The following is a 17,814-nucleotide window of genomic DNA, read 5'->3' as shown; positions in this document are numbered from 1 at the left end:
TCTTTTGAGATACTTGCTAGTCAGATCTGCTTGAACATTTGCATTTGGGCAGAGGGGTCTTCCGCAAATGGAAGTGGCAGGTCTCGAGGAATTCCCTGGTTCTGGTTGCAAGAAAGATTTTCTAGATCTCTATTATCCTGTCAGCTGCTCAAGGCAAATATACCTAGTTGGAAAGCTCAGACCAACTGTTCAGACAGTTTTTAGAAACTGGAATTTCATCAGCAGACTAAATCATTTAATGCAGGGGTTCTCAACCTTTTTCTTTCTGAGGTTCCCCAAACATGCTAAAAAACCTCCATGGCCCACCTGTGCCACAACAACTGGTTTTCTGCTTATAAAAGCCAGGGCTGGCATTAAGGGCAAGCAGCGCAATTGCCACAGGGCCCCCCACAAAGCTAAGTTGCTCAGGTTTTGGCTTCAGCCGCGGTGGTGGGGCTCAGGGCCCAGGGCTTCAGCTTCATGCAGCAGAGCTTCAGCTTTCTGCCCTGGGGTCCAGTGAGTCTAACACTGGCCCTGCTTGGTGGACTGCCTGAAACCTGTTCAAGGCCCCCCCCCCAGGGGCCCCGGACCCCTGGTTGATTTAATGTGTTTCAACTAAATATCCCTCAAGATTAATTGAGCAGAAATACCCTTCTTATTTTTTCTTCAGGCTAATTTCCTACTGATAGTCTTCCCAAGCACTGTGGACGATGCCATTTCAGAGGTGGGCCAAGGAGACAGTGTACCACAAGCTGGCACTGAGCTTCAACATGCAAGCCCAGATCGGAGGTCCATTCTCTCACCTTTAAGCGTATTACCTAAAACAGGAGTAGACTTCAGTAGCAGAGCTTTTGGACCTAGCTGAAACAAACACCTGCATGAAATGCAGCCCTGCTTAGAACGCATCAAAAGTTAATATCAGTCACTGTTTACCAGGCTCTGCCCTCATCGCCTTTTATTATACCTTCAAAGGCTGCAACTGCATGCCCCATGGGGATAGCAAAGTCTGTAAGCCAGTGCTCGAGATATTATGTTTGTGATTCCATATCTGTATCAGGCAGGAAAGAGTCAATTTGCCTTTGTTTTTCCACTCTATGCTGTGAGGTTTTACTGTTTAACTATCCCCATCCATCAGGAGCAAATGGAATTGGATGTATCACACCTACTACTAAACTGCCGAAGATCAGCTGTACAAAGACTCAGGAAGAAACACAATGTTTTGTCCCCTAATGCAAGTAATTAGAAGGTAAGAAACAGTCCTTGGAGAACACCCTGTTAGAATTTAGGAATATTGAACGTAAATATTTATTAGGATTGCCCGTATGCTTAGCATTTTAGTCATGGCCAAGACAGACCCCTCCCATGAGGCGGGTGACAACAGAAACCATTACACAACAAATGAGCACTATGTTCTAAAGGAGCAAAAAACGTCTAACAAGGCACTACAGTTCTTTCAAGGAAATTTAATGTAACAGTGAATAGCTCTTTACGTAACCACTACTAAAACATTAATAAAAACAAAGGATGATAAGACAAGAGACTCAGAGAGCAAACCTAGATCAGCCACGTTTGGGTTCACTGGGCAAGGTAGAGGCAACGCATCTTTGTCTTTCTCCTCAAGACTGCTGCATGTGTGTAACTTCATTTATAGACTCAAGGCCAGAAGGGACTATTATGATCATCTAGTCTGCCCAGCATAGCACAGGCCAGAGAATTTCACCCCATAGTTCCTCCATCTAACTCAATCGATAGTTGAACTAGAGCGTCTTTTAGACAGCTATCCAGGCTCATTTTAAAGAATGAATTCTGCTATGACCTTTAATGAAGAAATCCCTCCCATATACAATGACACAAAAGGGAGGAAAAGCCATTCTTAAAGCGTGAACAGCTCCAAATGCCTGCACGTGTACCACATCATTTCCTTGGTTAAACAGGGCAGCCCAGTGCATAAAGGGCAGGAAGAGGGGCCCGTTCCAGTGGGTGCAGGAGGCTGAAATACTGTGGATCCCATATCAGACATGTATACTGGTTCAGGTAATATCTTTTATTGGATCAACTTCTGTTGGTTAAAGAGAACATGTTCTAGAATATGGTCTTGTTTGGCCACAAGTTACTGGGCTAAATGGGCAATCGCAAAGTGAAGTTCTATGACTAGTGCTATACAGGAGGTCAAACCAGATACTTGTAAAGGTCTTTTTTTTTTTTTTGGTAAAGGCCAGAAAAGTAAGTATAGATGGTATGTCAACATTCATCTTGCAATATTAACTGGACATAACTCTTCTGCTTTTCACCATGCAAGGGGACAATGTGGCCCCTAATTCCCAGATTCTAGCCTGTGTACCATCAGTAGTATATCAAGCATTTGCTGATGTTCTAATCTACAGAGTTCTGGTGGTTCTTGTTTCCAGCCCCTAAACCACATGAAGAAGCTACTATCACATTAAATGCTTTCCAAATACTACTTTTCTATGTAGGTAGGTAGTTATATGAGTTATTCTATTGCCAGCAGAAAAGGAGGCGGTCCAGAAGACGCTGCATTAAGATGTGGTCTTTGAGAACTCTTGATATAGCTAGGATCTCTGATAAAACACAGTGGCATCACATTAGAGAAACCTGGGGAAAAGTTTCTTCTCTTGCTTGTTACACTGGATGTAACAAAGGCTGTAGAATTGATAAGGTGCCACCAATTTTTAATTACTGTACATTTTCCAGAAAATCACTGACATAAAATCCACTTACCCCAGCAGACTCCCCAGCGTGCAGAACTCAACTCACAGAGAGAGCGAGGAGGGAGAAGGTTTTTAACAGGATAATCCATGCATTTCTTGTTGCTGCTGCACCACAGACACTGAAAGAGAAGCAAAGCAAGTGAGATGCAAGTGCAAGATTGTTTGAGTGCAATGATACTACTAGGTAACAAAGGCTATTCAAGCTAAGAGCATTGTAACGAGCCAGGCAAGTTTACAAACTACAATGTATGACATGACTTACTATATTCCGATATTCAAGGGCACAGGGCTGATGAGAGTAATCTGTATTTGACTACAGATAGTTAAAGTGATTGCTGAGAACTGCTATGGTTAAGTGTTAGGTTATGTGGTGCTGTGGATATATAGAACAGCAGATTCCTGAGACATGATGAAAGCTCAATATCTGCACTTTTGAAAAAAGTTTGCAAGTCATGAATGTCATGCTTTGCTGCTGATGTTTGTTGGTATGAAAGTGTGCCTCAACTAAGGCTGTCCAGAAACAAGCTTTGTAAATAGCTATGGGTTTATAATAGTTACAGTACATTTTTGTAAAATAAAAAGGCTCAAATATGCTTCCTGTATGAAGGTTGTTGAATAAATAAGGGAGGAAACTTTGTAAACAAAGGGAAATGTCGCTCTAAGTCAGGACTTAGACTTAGTTTGGCAAGTCAACTTTTAATATGTCACATTTGTACTTTTCACCCCAAAGCAAATACAAGTGAAAGAGAGCCACTGATTTTCATACCAAACATAAGGGTGTTACAAAGAATTTTCCCTGGAGCCTAGGGAGAATATTATCATTAGAGCCCTTAAAATACAAATAATCACAGTCAACGGTAGACAGGTAATGCAAAGGCTTTCTGGACTACAAGACTTTAAATAGTTTCATGAGCAAAGCATTCAATAACTGTTACAGAACCAGGGAAATGTGAAAGGTTAGTATCCACCCTAGCTAATTTTTCTTTGACCGGATTCAGTGTCTTCACATACAGCACTCCCCCTCAACTATCACAGGAGTAGGGGGACGTAGTTTTTGAAGTTTCTCTGCAGGTCCTGGCACAGCTCTTTGAAGCAGAAGTTTATGGGAGTTGCTGTTGGAGATGCTGGAGCAAAGTGGAAGATTTACAAGTTGTTTTTTTAAAAGGACAAAAAGGAGGCCTCAGGGTTCTCACACTACCTCATAAAATGGGATTACAGCAGCTGCAGTAGCTCCAGACAAGAAGGAATCAGGACTACGGGACAGAGCAATCATGGTATAGCGAACAGAAAGAGCACACAGCAGTGCCTTCAGAAACCTGCAGATTAAGTAATGGGCTGTAATTTGTTGGGTTTAGTATGTGGGTGCTGGTGGTTTGTGCTATACATGAGGTCAGACTAAATGATCTGATGGTCCTTTCTGGCCTTAAACTCAATGACTAAGTGCTCCTTATTTATCTACAGCTTTGGGGGATTGTTAAGTAAGATGTGCACACACCTAGAGTGACTCTGATCTTAGTATAACATACATCCTCCCTTCCCCTGCATCCTTTTCCCACCACTGTTGCATCTTGTCTTTTTGTTTGTTGATGTGAAGACTTAAGTGTGCTGGGTTCTTAACATTTATAGTGCAGGACAGACCAAATGAGCCAATGCAGCTGTGCCACCTATGCTTCTGGCCTATGGTAGCACTAGTATACCAGCAAAAACAACTACAGGACTTTGTCTGAGCTCATGTGGTTATGCTGGTAGTTTGAACTCTTGTGAAACAGGAAGCATGTGAGTGGACAGTGTTTTACAGGTGCTTTGGGGAGGGAAGGGAATGTATGACTGTCCTCTTTTCCCCTGGCCCCAATGGGAAGAGTGACTAGAAGTGTGCTCTGAAGAGTGACTAGAAGTGGCATGGAGTTCCATGTTTTCTGCAGTGTAGACAAGGCCTAAGATGACAGTTTTAAAGACATCTGGAGCTGTAGCATTGCCAGAATCCTTGTCTGACAGAACCTTTTATAGAACCAGTTCAGTTAAACCTTTAACTGAAGGTAGAATTTAGCCCTACAACTGGAACTTGAACAAGTTTGTTGACATTAAGACCAAGGTTTGAAAAGTTTCCCCAGCTACCATTCACACAAGTACCTCAACCACCTCTACCCAAGACTACACCTATTTATACTGTTTGATGGCGGGAACAGAAGATTATGGGAATCAAGTCTGTCCTGCCATCCACCTATCAAATCTAACCCAGCCGTCATTCCAAAACACCCAGTTAGTAAATTCTGGGCCCAACTGGTATCTCCTCATATAGGAGCTAGCCAGTTGTACAATGCTTTCATAATTCTCAAATAGAGAAAAAATACTGTGTGTTCAAGATAATTAACATGTGTTTATGTTCAGCCTTACAATCTTAGAACAATGGGCAATACAGTTAAAGACTTGAGCACTCACAAGACTATCATCTGATTTGAGGCTGCTATGAGAAGTGTATCACATGAGGAGTTTAAGGAGAAGCTTATCAAAGATTTGATTACTAATATCAGGAAATACTCGGGCATAGTGATGCAGGTTAGAAATACTGACCTCTAACAGGTTTCAGAGTAGCAGCCGTGTTATACTCCAGATAAAACGAAGCTTTCTTGCTCTACCACAGATATAATTAGTGATGGTAACTGATCGTAGAGCTGCATCAGGGCTGGACTGTGGCAGCAGAGTGAATTATTCCAGCAGTTAACTGTATTGTAAAGAAGCTCTAAAGCCAATTTCCAGTGTAATCTAGATGAGCTGATTTTTATTGTTCTTTTATGCAATGCAAGTGTCCACATTGTTATGCCCAGTGTTATTCTAAGCCTCTTGGGATATAGTATTTTGAGGTTGATTTCCCACAATATCCTCAGCTCAGGAGCTGGGTTACATCAGAGATGCAGTTTATTAGGCAGAGCGTGAGGAACAACTGACCCATAACATTACTGGGGGAAGAGTCTCTTCATTGCTGTTTCAGTGACCTCTTAGGGTCTGTTTACAGTGCAATTGGGAGGCATGATGGCAGCACACGTAGGGATACCTACCCTAGCTTTGATCGAGCTATCTTGCTAAAAATAGCAGTGAAGTCACAGCAGAACAGGTGGTGGTGTGGGCTAGTCACATAACCACAAGCCTGCCTGTGACCCTGACTATATATTTGGGTGGCTAGTCTAAACCACTGTGCCTTCACTGCTATTTTTTAGTGAACTAGCCTGATGAAAGCTAGGATGGGTACACCTACAGGTGCTCTCATCATATCTCCTGACTGCAGTGTAGCCAGATCCTTAGCTGTTCATAAAGGAAGCACAACTCCTTCCAGAAGGTGGTAAAGGATTTAAAGTTACCATACGACATTATATTCTACAGAACATGGAAGCCACAGGATGGCAGAGTAGTTTTGGTAAATCTCTGTAATCCAGAGGTGGGGTTTAGAATAATCTGCCATTCATGAAAGCCAGGGGCAGAACCCCAGAAGCAACTAGACATTTTTCTTAAAAGAAATTCAACATAATTGTCTCCCAGAGCACAGCTGAGTGGAACCGTAGCCAGTGGAGCCTGTGCATGCTGACCCAGTCATGTGCTAGGGGTATTAACCTTTGTCACGTGGAGGTCAGGTGGCTGGGGCCTGGAAATAGAATTGAGTTTCTTCCCATCACTCCTCTGTCACCCTTTATCAACAGTGTTCTCTTCTGGTGGGGGGACTTTCCCCTTTTGCTTTCCATCAAGTTACTGTAAGTCAACTAGAATTGGTACTGGGCAAAACATGCTACATGTGCACAACAAGGACTCTTCAGAGGTGTGACAAGCTTCCAACAACAACTGAAGATGTTGGAGGGACTTCACAGGCTAAGGACATTACTGTTGTAGTCTCTATAGGAGTCTGGCTTGATCCAACTAAATAAACAAAGCCACACAAAAACAAAGCCAAAACAGTGCAGAGAAGCCATGGTACTTTTCCATTATCCCCACGGATGCCACAAAGTTCTAGGCTAAATCTATATTGTGGAAGAAGCAGAAACAGGGCTGATAGATTGTAATCCTGAACTCCTTCTTTTAAAAGGATTAACAGATCCAGATTTCTACTCCAAGTTCGTAAAAAAAGGTTATGTCAGTTTATTGGATCAGAAAAAGAGAGAATATTGTGTAAGTAGTGGAAGACACGATAGCTTTGAATTCAAAGCTATCCTTTTTATGAGACCTACAATTCCTGCATAGCCAGCTCAGCATCAATTCCACATATTTTGAATACGTAGGTTTGGCTTGGTTGGAACTTTGTAATCGACTAGATGCTTAAAAAAAAAATCAGTTAAGCATTAGAGTTTCAAGAGAAGATACAAGAGACTCAACAGGGTTCTACTCAGAAATGCAAGCTTTCCATTTGGGACAATGTGCCTTTCTAGACATGAGAAATAAACTTGTTTTTGTGTTCACTGTTTCGTTTCATAGAACACTGGAGTCTCTCTCAATTTCTCACTTTCCCACAGTTAGGGAACATTACAACTCTGAATTTGCAGCTCAGAACTGACTGATATAAGGGACAACTTCATACCTATGAATGTATGATTTCCCCTAGCCTTAGCACCACTAAGTTTCACCTATCTGCACCAACATTCACCTTCATAGGATGAGCAGGTACAAATTCAGAGGCATGTTAACTTGGAGTTTCTCAGCAAGCCAATTTAAAATCAGAGCCCTGACACTAGGCAGTTAGAAAAAACAAACACACACGTCATTAGAAGACATTTGAGGTGGAGGTCAAGGCCCAGTGTCACTTTTAGGCCTTCCACAATCTTGTAAGGTTTGTTTCAGTAAGACTACCTCTATACCTGAATTCAAGAGCCAAAACTTTGGATTCTTCCTACCTGTAAAGCCAAACCTCCAAAACTGAGGTGTTTGATGACTTCCCCTACCCCCATCTGAATTCCACTTGGGTCTAGGAGTGCTAGAGGAGACACGCTATTTCCAGCATATCCTCAGATTGTGATCTGTTCTCTCAATCTACTCAGCCCACTGGAGAAGTGAGGCAGTTTAGCCAGCACCCACACAGTGACAAAAAGGAAAAGCAGGACTCCAAACAGTCCCCTAAAATACTGGTGGGGAACAGTAGGTCATCCAAACAAGGAATGTGGCAGAGATCATCAGAACCTGGAGGGGAAGGCAAGGTTTTTCAGGAACCGTTTCCAAGGGTTTGGATTCAACATTTAAAAACCAAACCACCCCACCACAGGTGCTTAGCACTTGCAGCTCCCTTTGAAGTCAGCTGGCATAGTGGCTGCTCCCCACTTCAAAATGCCAAGACAGATCTTTTCAGCTGCTTTGCAAAACTATGAACCTTTGGCAGGTTGACACAGCAAGTTCACTTAAATAAAGGAAATAGATTAGTTTTTCTACTACTTACTGAGACTTTTTTCAGACACTCTTCACAAGTTTTGTTTGTGTATTGAGAACAAGCTGTGGAGGGGAAAAAGAGCCACATTAGTATTTAGCTAGGCCCATACAAACAACATTTTGAAAATAAATAATGCATGAACATTTAACTTTGCTGTATCCTCGCAGCCAGGCCGTACTACATATAGTTTCTAAAAAAACAAAACAGCATTGCCAGACATTTTTGCTTGACTAATTACTATACTGTCAAGTGCAGCAACTTCTTACCCTATTCTGTGCACTAGTGCTTTGTCTCAGAAAACTGGAGAAGCAGCACCATACCATCCGGATATTCCCACTCTATTTGCGCACATAACATCTATTTGTAGAGGCTCCTTTCCACATAATTATCATCTATTGTTGCAATTCTCGTGCCATTAGTGTAACACAATATAAACAGTTTCGGGAGACACACACTGTCTTGAGACTAGACAGCATTACTGCAAGCTTATTATGAAAAGTCTCTTCCACGCAGGCTCATTCTAGGCTGTTTAACGTTTAACTATGAAAACATGCGAGCTATCATAGATTTAGTCCAATGTTTTATTACTTAATTGTTGGGGAAGCAGGTTATGCCGGGTCCCAATTATCAGATTTGCAAGTTTTAAAAAGAACTCCACCAATTTTGCTCAGCCTTCCATTTGCAGTGACCCTCTTGATGAAAAAAACAATTGAGCTCGTCTTCCTCTTGGTATGTGAGTTACCCCAAGCAGGAGGCTCAGAAACGTTAGTTGCAGTTTTTAGTTTTCTTCAAATCCAAGTACGCAAAATCCTTCAAACTGCAACAGATCATGGTTTCTGACAAACACTCTTCACTACACTCTTCTGTTAATATTAAGCCCTGTTCACTGTAATCATGTTCTGTTATCTATAAAGAACAAAACCAAATATAACTGGAGGTGAAAATATGGAGAGAGCATAAATTGTTTCCTGGCTAGTATACACTCAGGGTATAGGTTTCAGAGTAACAGCCGTGTTAGTCTGTATTCGCAAAAAGAAAAGGAGTACTTGTGGCACCTTAGAGACTAACCAATTTATTTGAGCATAAGCTTTCGTGAGCTACAGCTCACTTCATCGGATGCATACTGTGGAAAGTACAGAAGATCTTTTTATACACACAAAGCATGGAAAAATGGGTGTTTACCACTACAAAAGGTTCTGTCTCCCCCCACCCCACTCTCCTGCTGGTAATAGCTTATCTAAAGGGATCACTCTCCTTACAATGTAAACACCCATTTTTTCATGCTTTGTGTGTATAAAAAGATCTTCTGTACTTTCCACAGTATGCATCCGATGAAGTGAGCTGTAGCTCACGAAAGCTTATGCTCAAATAAATTGGTTAGTCTCTAAGGTGCCACAAGTACTCAGGGTATATTGTCCCTGAACTGAAGGGCTTGCATACTTTATTGGTACAATTCCTCACTGGTTTTAGGTAGTTATAAAAAGGTTTCTGTGTTTTTGTCATCGTTTAGAAGCTTAAACATGCTATGTCCGCAGATTTTAATTTACAGAATGCATGCTACCTAGGGAGGTGGTAGAATCTCCTTCCTTTGAAGTTTTTAAGGTCAGGCTTGACAAAGCCCTGGCTGGGATGATTTAGTTGGGGATTGGTCCTGCTTTGAGTAGGGGGTTGGACTAGATGACCTCCTGAGGTCCCTTCCAATCCTGATATTCTATGAAATAAAAAAAAATCTTCTAAATCACAGGTCTCCCCAATAGTCCCTATTAACATTCGATAGTCTCTTGGTTACCCTAGTGTGCTATAGCGCCACGTTTCCTCCCTTCAACCAAAATAGAGTGTTAGAAGTACAGGAGACAAGACCTCTAAGAACCCACTTCATTAGAATGCTTCCTCCATCTAGTAAACTTCAGAAAGATTATTTCCTTTTCAAACATAGCATTTGAAGAGCATTTTTAATTACTGAATGTTTGAGTACTTGAGAAGGTTGCCCTCTCCCAATTTTAAAATATCAGCAGTACCCTATTTTGTGGGGAGACACTACTTTTCCGATAAGATTTTAGTGAAATTATTGAGCATTCAATCAATGGTCTGTGGAAGATGATGTACTACACATTAAAATACCTTTAAAATATCTTTTGTAAACCAGAAAAGAAAGGGTATTTGTTCATAAAAACATTTTTAGTAATGATTTTCCATTAGCTACAATGCAGCTGGTCAGTTTTGTGTTTTCATTTACAGCGGAGATCAGTCATGTGATTAGGGAGCAGAGCTGTGGTTTCTTTTAGGTTTATATCCTCAGGGTACAGCCCTTGAAGTGAGTCAGCATTCTATGAACATAGGTAAGATAGAGATGTTTACACACCGCTCTACATTTTAGAAGTCAGACTCTGCACTCCTAAACTAGATCTGAAGCAGAGACTTTATAAAGTACTAATATTCACTGTCATTACTACCAAGTTGAAGGGAGTCGTGGAACAGCCACTCCACACCCCTAAACACAGTTACAAACGTTAGGGACAGAAGAGAAATCATGGGACTTTTATGTTAACACTAATTATATAGTTAAAAAAGTACAGTAAATTTGTGATTCAGTCCAAGATCAGTTAATTCAAGCCAGCAGTATGTTACTGTTGTTTAGGAAGCCCCAATTTCTAAGACCTTCTGACTTTCCAGTCCTTGAGTTGTTCAATTTTGATTCAACAAGAATGCAGCTTTAGAACAGTTAATTCAAGCAACAAGCTGATGGGCAGCAAATATACAACTGGTCAAGTTTAAAGTCTGAATTAAGCTACATTTGCTCTTCTGCTGCTTTCTACCAGCTTGTCAGATATTTTGTGTGATACATCTCATTGAACAAACAAAGATACTGCTAACAACTGTAGCAGAATCTCACAAATCCACACTGCTGGGAGAGCCCTAATACAAGATAAAGACCTTTCTACATTATGAAAAAAACAACGAGGAATCCTTGTGGCACTTAGAGACTATCCACTTCATACAACTAAACTCAATGCCTTGCACGGTGACAGGTTTCAGAGTGGTAGCCGTGTTAGTCTGTATCAGTAAAAACAACGACGGAGACTAGGAAAGAGGTCCTTCAAATCATGTTGGCTACCTCAATTTCTTTTTAAAGTGCATCTTAACACCTATGACCTCTCTCGCTCTCTCTCACTAGGATACAAGGTGGATGAAAACTGATGATTTTGGGGGGGGGAAATCAAAGAATTGGATTTTTTCCCCTTTAAATAAGATTTTTGATTTTAGTTAAATTTTAATAAGTTTTTCTTGTTAAAAATAAATCTGTTTAAAATTAAATCTGAATTTAATGGAAAATATGCTACGGCCTAAAATTATAATCATTAAAACCTTTAAATAAAAATAAATACCCTGAATCCATGAGCCACTACCAAACACTGAGTTAAAGATTACTTTCCTATGTAAAGAATCAGGAGAAAAACATTTCAATTTGAAGGGCAAGCTTTATAAGATGGCACAACAGGTCATGTTCTGTATTAAGGGTTTGATCCTGTGGGGTTTCCAGGGGCTGTGCTACTGGGGGTAACAGACTGAAATTCATATCTCACCAGGATCATCCACTGAGCGCACCGGGATAGTATCATACTCCTATTTTATAGCTTCCCTCTCCCTGAACTCTGATTGGCTCAGTTCTCAAATTATGAATATGTATGACTCCACCCCTCATTCACCATTTTCTAACCTACTAAAACATACAATTAAGAAGCTGAAAATATTAAACTATAACACTCTTTAAATAAATGTACATCATTATAGTGTACCCTCTTAGGTAGCAAAAAGGTGTACCAAATAGAACTAAATAGAGCCTTTATGCTATAAGTCAACATATTTTAATGAATATACCAGTGAGAATGCATCTTTCTTTATACGAAAGAACTGAAGTACAAATGGAAAAGCTGATTGAAATTGATTTAAATCTAGACTTTCCACTTGGTGATTTAAATCACCATTATTTAAATCAATCCACCTGGGTAGGATAGAGAGGTACACTCTTAAAACATACCAGCTTAAACATCTTAAAATTTTAGTGTAGTGATGGCAAGTTGTAGTTTTTAATGTTAGACTGTCAATGTGAACCCTAGAGGGGAGCCTAGGGTTCATCTTGACTAACTAATAATGTGCATGTCCTAGTGTGGACAGACTCTTAGGGCTAGTCTACACTGGCAACACTAAAGCGCTGCCGCAGGACTGTTTTAACGTGCCTTGTGTGGTCACGGCGCAGCGCTGGGAGAGCTCTCCCAATGCTCTAAAAAACCCACCTCCACGATGGGCGCGGCTCCCAACACTGGTGCACTGTCTACACTGGCTCTTCACAGCGCTGAAATTTGCTGCGCTCAGGGGGGTGTTTTTTCACACTCCTGAGCGAGACAGTTGCAGCGGTGTAAACTGCCAGTGTAGACAAGCCCCTAGTGTAGACAATTTAATACTTTTGCAGTTCTATTATCCAGTTCAGTTTTTCATTTTATTTTGAAAAGCACCTACTTTCACCCCTAATCTAGGCAGACCTTTATGAGTGCTAAGTAGAGGGCCTGTGAAAGTGACATTCTTCACAAGCTAATCGGGAAGAGCCACCTCAATCCTTGGCCGAGCATTCACTGAAACCTTGAGACAGGCCTAGAATGTTTACTACTGGTGCTACCTCCTCATACTGTCCCCCCCCCCCCCCCCAATCTTCTGTTCTTCCAGCTTGTGCAGCTGTTAAAATACAGGGTGCAGGGCCAGGTTGTTATTTCACTTGTTGAAGAATGAAGAAAAGCAAGTGTGACATAAAGCAGGGTAGTATGCTATTAGGATGCTTGCTGCCACTCTGCTCTCTTCACCTTCAGAAGAAACTCTGGGTTAGTCTCTAAGGTGCCACAAGTACTCCTTTTCTTTCTGGGAAGCAGTGACTCTGAAAAGGACTTTGGGGGTCCTAGTAAATAATCAACTGAACATGAGCACCCAGTGCGACACTATGACCAAAACAGCTAATGAGATCCTTGGATGTAACAAACGTGAATCTTGTGTGAAGAAAAGAGGTTATTTTACCTCTGTATTTGGCACTGGTGCAATTGCTGCTGGAATATTGTGTCCAGTTCTGGTGCCAACAATTAAAGAAGGATGCTGATATATTGGAAAAGGTTCAGAGAAGAGGCACAAGAAATTAAAGGATTGGCAAACCTGACTTCTAGTGACAGATTGAGCTCTTGAGTCTATTTAGTTTAACAAAGAGATGGTTATGGGGCGACTTGATCACAGTTTGTAAGTACCTACACAGGGAACATATCTAATAGGCTCTTCAGTCTAGCAGACAAAGGTATAACAAGATCCAATGGCTAGAAGTTGAAAACGGACAGTCAGACCGGACATGAGGCATAATTTTTTTTTAACAGTGAAGGTAAATAAACATTGGAAAATTTATCAAAGGATGTGGTGGATTCTCCATCAATGGAGATTTTTAAATCAAGACTCGATTTTTTTTTTTTTTTTTTTTTTTTTTAAAGACATGCTTTAGTTCAAACAAGATTTTTTTCAGGGAAGTCCTATGGCCTGTGCTATGCAGGAGGTCAGATTGGTGAATCACAGTGGTCCCTTCTGGCCCTAGAATCTAGGCATCTGGTAGTATTGCTAGATCCCCACTTACTCTTTGATGATCATATAGCAGCAGTCACCTGAACAGGTGCAAACAGGGGTGGAGGTGGTTAGCCAGGCACTAGCCAAGAAGTTGAAACTTTTTCTTTTCAATTCAATCTTTCTGCCATGTCCTATGCCTTTGTAACCTGAGGATTAGACTTCTGAAATGCGTGAGAGGAATGCACTTTAAATCAACTCACAAATGGAAACCTGCAGCAAAGGTGGCAGCTTGCTTATTGGAGAAGTTTCTCACAGTGAACACATGACACCAGTGCTTCATGACCTGCACTGCCTGCACGTTGGCTTGAGTGAATGGAACGGGATAGTTTTGACCAAGAATCTTAAATGGCTTGCAACCTTCCTATCTGAGATGCCTTTCTCCTGATGCCATGTTAATGCAGCTGCAGTCAATCAAAGCACTCAAGTTGGAGTCCCCTCAAGAAAAGAGGGAGCTGTTGGGCAGTGTCAGGGTGTTTTCTGTGATGGGCTGTAATCTTTAAATTCATTCCTAACTTTAGTCAAAAGTCACATGACATCAGGGCACACTTCAAAACCCATCTTCTCACAAGCTTCTCCTCTTGTCTGGTTTGGGGAAGCCGCCTTGTTGGTCTGTAATTGTAAAGTATGTACAAGGAATACATAGCATTTTGGAAACGTTTTAGAGTTTGTGAAAATCTGATCACAAGACCCAAAACCTCCACCCTAAGATTTTGAAATTTGTTAACTAGGAGGAAGACGGTGGAAACAGTGCATTGGGATGAAGGCAGTTACATCAAGTGAAAAATAATGCTTTCAACTCAAAATATTTCTCACCATCCATCATGTTTAAGAGATGCATTCCATACATTTGTAATACCACACTCTGGCAGAGAAATCAGGTAGCCTGCTCAGACTTCTCTGGACCTTCAGGAGGTTAAAATAGAACTGGAGCTTGTTCATGTGTGGAAGGGCACCTCTCAAAGCCTGAAACAGGAGCCCCCTTTATAGCAGTCAGCTATTACTAAGCAGTAAGCTATTACTTCATAGTGTTTCAGAGATACAATCTTATCAATACAGTGAAAAGTTAAAAAACTTAAGTTATCAAAACTAATAAGATACATAGCAATACACTGTCCTTGCTTTATTTGTTCACATACCCACCAATTCACATAATTCAGTAACTGACATCCCTGCACTGAACATTCGTAACAGAACTACAGGAGAACTTCAATATGAATTTCCAATTAAGTGAGCTGTAGCTCATGAAAGCTTATGCTCAAATAAATTGGTTAGTCTCTAAGGTGCCACAAGTACCCCTTTTCTTTTTCCGAATACAGACTAACACAGCTGCTACTCTGAAACCTGTCATTATGCAAGGCACAGAGGGAATAGTATGTATGGTTGGTTTCACAATGCTGTCTTCGCTAATCTCTCTCCTTAGTCATGACTAACACGGCTGTTACTCTGAAACCTCTCCTTAGTCATGTTAGGCGTTACTTGTAACACTAACAGGTAAACAAGTTTTCACACAAAGGTGTGATTATAAATTGGTATTCTGCTATCAAGATTAGCTACTCTGAAACCTATCTGATAGGTTTCAGAGTAGCTAATCTTGATAGCAGAATACCAATTTATAATCACACCTTTGTGTGAAAACTTGTTTACCTGTTAGTGTTACAAGTAACGCCTAACATGACTAAGGAGAGGTTTCAGAGTAACAGCCGTGTTAGTCTGTATTCGCAAAAAGAAAAGGAGTACTTGTGGCACCTTAGAGACTAACCAATTTATTTGAGCGTAAGCTTTCGTGAGCTACAGCTCACTTCACGAAAGCTTACGCTCAAATAAATTGGTTAGTCTCTAAGGTGCCACAAGTACTCCTTTTCTTTTTGCTAACAAGAGTTTGCAGAACAGGAAAAAAGACAAGAGCCAAGACAACTAATGAAGCTTAAAATTTTAAGCTGACAGACTCAAAAGCCTTCTATTGCAATAAGTAGACAGCACAGTTGTTTTGTTGTAGCATTATTAAGTCTTTAAATATACAAAAAAGCTAAGTTTTCAATGTTAGTTTTATAGTCACAAGTAAATATCACAAAATGAAACCTATTTCATTAGAAAATCTGTTAAATCACTTCAGAGAGTCTTACAAGAGGGGCTATAAACAAGGCAAGTACTATCAGAAAATATAGTCTATGTATAGCTACTAACTTTCTTCAGTTATTTTTGATTCACCACAGCAACTTACAAATTCAGTGCACATCTTCCAGAAGTTGAGACTGACATTAAAACCACTACCACAATGGGGACCGACTTCCAAAACAGATGTCATCCGACACAGTTAGCACAGTTCCAGTTTTAAGCTTACATGCTGTCTAACCACATTTTAATGACTTCCCTGATTAGCACACTACACTCTTTGATAAGGCAAGGCTGTAACATGGCCCACTGTGCTTAGAAGGCTAAATACTGAGACCAACTATCGCAAGGCCTTGTCTTCACAGTGAGAAAGGGGTGCGTTCTTCCTCTGTTAGCTGGCAGTGGAGAAAATCCTAACGAAGACCAGACACTAGTGAAGTTGCTGTGTTCAAAACCCAGGATCGCAACTCCACCAGCTCCAGGGGAAACTACCAATGGCCTTCTCTCCGCTAGAAGCAAACGCGAGTTGTCAACAGCAGCAGTCGCAGGGCAAGAGGGAGGGCAGGGGTGGAGGGGAATTAGAGTCTCAGATCATTGTACGGGACGGGACACTTGGGTAATGTGTCGGATACGGGGGGAGGGAGAAGAGACACCAGAGGAAGGAAGTGCGGGGGCAAGACACCTGGGGGGATCGGGGAGGAAGTGCGAGGCACGGGGGTCGGGTACGGGGGGGGGGGGGGTGGCAGGGCGCCAGGGACAGAAGAGATGGGGCCAGCACACCAGGGGCTGTGTAGGGCAGGCTGTGGCGTGTGGAGGGAGGTGCGGTGCAGGGGACCCGGGGGGGGGGGGCGGGGGCTGTGTGGGGCAGGCTGTGGCGTGTGAGGGGGCAGGTGCGGGGCAGGGGACCGCGGGCTGTGTGGCGCAGGCTGTGGCGTGTGGGGGGGCAGGACAGGACACCGGGGGCTGTGTGGGGCAGGCTGTGGCGTGTGGGGGTGGGAGGTGCGGGGCAGGAGACCGGGGTGTCGGGCTTGGGGGGGCAGGACAGCGGGGGCTGTGTGGGGCAGGCTGTGGGGGGAGGTGCGGGGCAGGACACCGGGGGTTGTGTGGGGCAGGCTGTGGGGGGGGGGGCAGGACACCAGGGGCTGTGTGGGGCAGGCTCTGCGTGGGGGTCCGGGCTCTCTTACCTCCCTCCGACGCAGCAGCCGGGGAGGCGCTGTCCGGGGCCATTGCCAGCAGCAGTAGCGCCAGAGGGGCGCAGAGAAGGAGCCCGCTGCCCGGAGCCATCGCGGATCTCGCAGCCGCACAGCCCAGCGCTCGCAGCTATCTCGTCCGGCCCCCGCCCCGCGACCTTCCGCAACCGCGCCGCGAGACCTGCTATTTGCTCGCGGGGGCGCGCGCGGCCGCACTTCGAGAGCCGGCCACGCTCGCCCCCTGCCGGGCAACAGGGCCCGCGCGGCCCGACCATGTCTGAGGGGAGCGACCCGAGCCTTGGCCCCGGCCCCGCCTCGGGCTCCGCCCCCCAACCGCGGCCCCGTCCTCGCACCACTCTCAACCGCCCCCCCCCGTCTCGGGTCCCGCCCTCAACCTCCCTCCAGACCCCACCACCTCCAATTGCTCCCCCCGTCTCAGGTCCTGCACTCCCAACCCCCCCCAGCACCACCCCAACGCCCCTTCCCCACACCCCGCCACCTCCCGACCCCTCGGGCTCGTTACGTGGAATAATCCCGCCACAGGCGCCAGCACCCGCTGCCTGCCACCCGCCCCTGAAACCCCCTCGCCCATAGTCCCCAAGCCCAATTCCTCCCCACCCCTCCCCGGCCCGATCGCCTCCCGCCCGCTCTCTAACCTCCCCCGGGGCTGAGCTGAGGGCTGTTTGCAGTGTGCAGTGATTGCACTGGCAATTGACGTGCAGAGACACCTCGCACACACATCAAACAGGAACTA

General features: G+C 43.3%; 1 protein-coding gene across 1 annotated transcript in view; it reads right to left on the bottom strand.

The window, feature by feature from the left end:
* Positions 1–17,326, bottom strand: part of LOC102946149 (PTTG1 interacting protein) — a 28,257-nt gene extending 10,931 nt beyond the window's left edge. The window contains exons 1-3 of the mRNA XM_037908275.2: positions 17,055–17,326; positions 8,119–8,171; positions 2,719–2,827 (exon numbers count right to left, since the gene is read on the bottom strand). Of these exons, the coding sequence (XP_037764203.1) occupies positions 2,719–2,827; positions 8,119–8,171; positions 17,055–17,154 (262 nt within the window). The 5' untranslated portion in view covers positions 17,155–17,326. The remainder of the gene's footprint in view (positions 1–2,718; positions 2,828–8,118; positions 8,172–17,054) is intronic.
* Positions 17,327–17,814: the final 488 nt, after the last annotated feature.

This window comes from Chelonia mydas, chromosome 9 (genome assembly GCF_015237465.2).
Source record: "Chelonia mydas isolate rCheMyd1 chromosome 9, rCheMyd1.pri.v2, whole genome shotgun sequence".
Classification (NCBI taxonomy): domain Eukaryota; kingdom Metazoa; phylum Chordata; order Testudines; family Cheloniidae; genus Chelonia; species Chelonia mydas.
This window is presented reverse-complemented; position numbering and strand designations above follow the sequence as displayed.